This window comes from Cebus imitator, unplaced genomic scaffold (genome assembly GCF_001604975.1).
Source record: "Cebus imitator isolate Cc_AM_T3 unplaced genomic scaffold, Cebus_imitator-1.0 Scaffold287, whole genome shotgun sequence".
NCBI lineage: Eukaryota > Metazoa > Chordata > Mammalia > Primates > Cebidae > Cebus > Cebus imitator.
In genome coordinates this window covers 528286-531048 of record NW_016107602.1, presented here as the reverse complement: position 1 = coordinate 531048, position 2763 = coordinate 528286, and the positions used below count along the sequence as shown (strand labels likewise).

The following is a 2763-nucleotide window of genomic DNA, read 5'->3' as shown; positions in this document are numbered from 1 at the left end:
AGCTGGGATTACAGGTGTGCACCACCATGCCCGGCTAATTTTTATATTTTTAGTAGAGATGGGGTTTCACCATGTTGGCCAGGCTGGTCTTGAACTCCTGACCTCAGGTGATCCACCCGCTTTGGCCTCCCAAAGTGCTGGGATTACAGGCGTGAGCCACCACGCCTGACCTTTTCAGTCCTTGCTTTTAACCAGATTTGAACAGAAGAATGGCCACTTGACCCAGGTAGAAGTAGATGAAGTGTTTGGTTTCATGTGTCACGCAACTACCGAGGTGCCTCCCCACGATGCAATGCCAGGTAGGATTGTACTTCTTATCAGATTCCTTCTTGATATAAGCCACAATGTCCTTCTCTATGTTGTATTTCTCCAGTGCCTGAGTAGCCCACTCCACCGAGTCCTGTTGCATCTCTTCTGACATGTCCGCATTTTTGATCACGGCCTTTCGGTCTTGGTTACCGTGGAGAAGGGGGCTGGCTGACAGCAACAGTCTGCTGGAGGAGGTGCTAGCACTGCTCAGTTACAGATTGAGCTGCTGCCACTACCAAAGCCGTGGCGCATCTCTAGTTGCAAAATCGTTATAAGAACTTGAGCCTTTGCTTTTTCTGTGAGCATTTTTAAGCATCTCAAACCTAAAATTGGCTTTGTGAGGTAGGTGGTATGATCTTTCAGCCTATTGAAACAGCAGACATTGCCATGACTCCTGAAGATCTGTCTTTGATCAGTTAGTGCAGATGCTTAGATCATACTGTCCCAGTTTTGCATTAGTTTGATGGATTCTAATGATTACAGTGAAGTGAGGCCTAAGACTAAGCCTTAAAAATCTCTAAGTAGCTATTTGCCACCTTGTAACACTGTTCTGTTTCAGTTGTTGAAACACTCATTCACAAGTTGGAAGTATTAAGGAAGCCTGATACTGTACTGAGGGATTCCGTTTCTTTGAGTAAGCGTTGTTGGCAGCTATCTGATAGGGTGTCTTTATACTCCTGAAATCATTTGTTGACCACTTGAATGTTTTAGTATTATACACAGCAAAAACTCTGATGAAATATATTCACTTCCTTTGTATCCAGTCATGTGTTTAATAAGGTTGCTAATGATTTATTTTGGGTCAGAACAAAGTAATGTGCATTTCATATGCATTATATTTTATTTCTTGTGTAAGTATGCCATTAAGTAGATAGACTTAAATTTGCCAACCTACACTACTGCTTCTTTTTTATGGACATAAAATTAAAAATTAATCTTTATCACTTACAGTACTTTAAAATTTTTTTTTTTTTTTTTTTTTTTTTTTTTTTTTTTTTTTTTTTTTTTTTTTTTTTTTTTTTTTTTTGTTTTGAGATGGAGTCTCTGTCGCCCAGGCTGGAGTGCAGTGGCATGATCTCAGCTCGCAGCAACCTCTGCCTCCCGGGTTCAGGCAATTTTCCTGTCACAGCCCCCACAGTAGCACCACCATGTCTGGCTAATTGTTTTGTATTTTTAGTAGATATGGGGTTTTACCATGTTGGGCAGTCTGGTCTTGAACTCCTGACCTCATATGGAGTTTTGCTCTTGTTGCCCAGGCTGGAGTGCAGTGGTGCTATCCTAGCTCACTGCAACCTCCACCTTCCGGGTTCAAGTGATTCTCCTGCCTCACTCAGCCTCCCAAGTAGCTGGGACTACAGGTGCACGTCACCACGACTAGCTACTTTTTTGTATTCTTGTTATCCAGGCTGGTCTCGAACTCTTGACTTCAGGTGATCCGCCCACCTTGGCCTCCCAAAGTGCTGGGATTACAGGCATGAGCCACTACACCCGGCCTTCCATTTCACATGTTTTTAAAAAGACTTAATTCTGTTTTTTGTTGGAATTTTGAACCTCCTGCCAGTGTTTTGAGGCATTATCTTGATTTCTTTAGTTTATTAATGTTTGTCATTAGAACTTAAAGATCAAAATATTACTCTGACACTGTAATTAAAAACCAGAGTGCTACCTAAAAGCAAGATTTATTATTGAAAATAAATTCCAGCTTGGACAACATGGTGCAACCCCCATCTCTACAAAAAAAATTAAAAAAAATTAGCCAGGCTTGGTGGCACTTGCTAATAGTCCTTGCTACTCGGGAGGCTGAGGCACAAGGATCCCTTGAGTCTGGGAGTTGGAGGGTGCAGTAACTTATAATTATACCACTGTACCCCGGAGCAAGACCCTGTCTCAAGAAAAAAAGTCTAGGAATTTTAAAGGGTTTTCAAATACAAATTTGAATATTTGTCCATGAATAATGTTGAGCAGGTGGAATTGCTTTTGTATTTAGAAAGTAGTGACAAAAGTTTTTGTAAATGAACTCAAGCTCTCTAAATTATTTTTCATTGTGAGACTAGCATCGTATCACTAAAATACAGTGGTTCTTCATTAGGAAATCTGATTATCAAAGGGTCATGTATACAGAATAACCTTGTGAAGGTGCAGAAATTTAGAGAAACTAATAAAATGCTTTCTAATTTTTATTTACCTATCTTCTCTTACTGTGTATTTTGGAATTGTTTAAATTTTGCATTTGTAGACATTATTTGGAGTTTTATGACTAAGAAAGAACCTTTGGAATGAAATTAATGTGTCTGAAATTTTGCTTATGTGTTTGAAATGAAGATGCTATCTGTTCATTTTGGGGTAAATAATGATGGAGAAAGTGGGTGATAAGAGCATTTTGAAATGTTAAGGCTCTAACATAAGCTACTAAATGACCCGCTTCTTTGGCAAGTAATATAATGTATTTTATTA

At 39.4% G+C, this 2763-nt stretch overlaps 2 protein-coding genes across 2 annotated transcripts in view; one reads left to right on the top strand and one right to left on the bottom strand.

The window, feature by feature from the left end:
* The window catches only part of SKIL (SKI like proto-oncogene), a 38993-nt gene that overhangs the window by 17834 nt on the left and 18396 nt on the right, over positions 1 to 2763 (top strand). The gene's annotated exons all lie outside the window — the stretch shown is intronic.
* LOC108284993 (dynein light chain 1, cytoplasmic-like) lies at positions 86 to 520 on the bottom strand (the record flags this gene model as incomplete). Its single annotated transcript, XM_017501970.2, has 1 exon — positions 86 to 520. A coding segment is annotated over one exon (333 nt), but the record flags the coding sequence as incomplete, so codon positions are not given.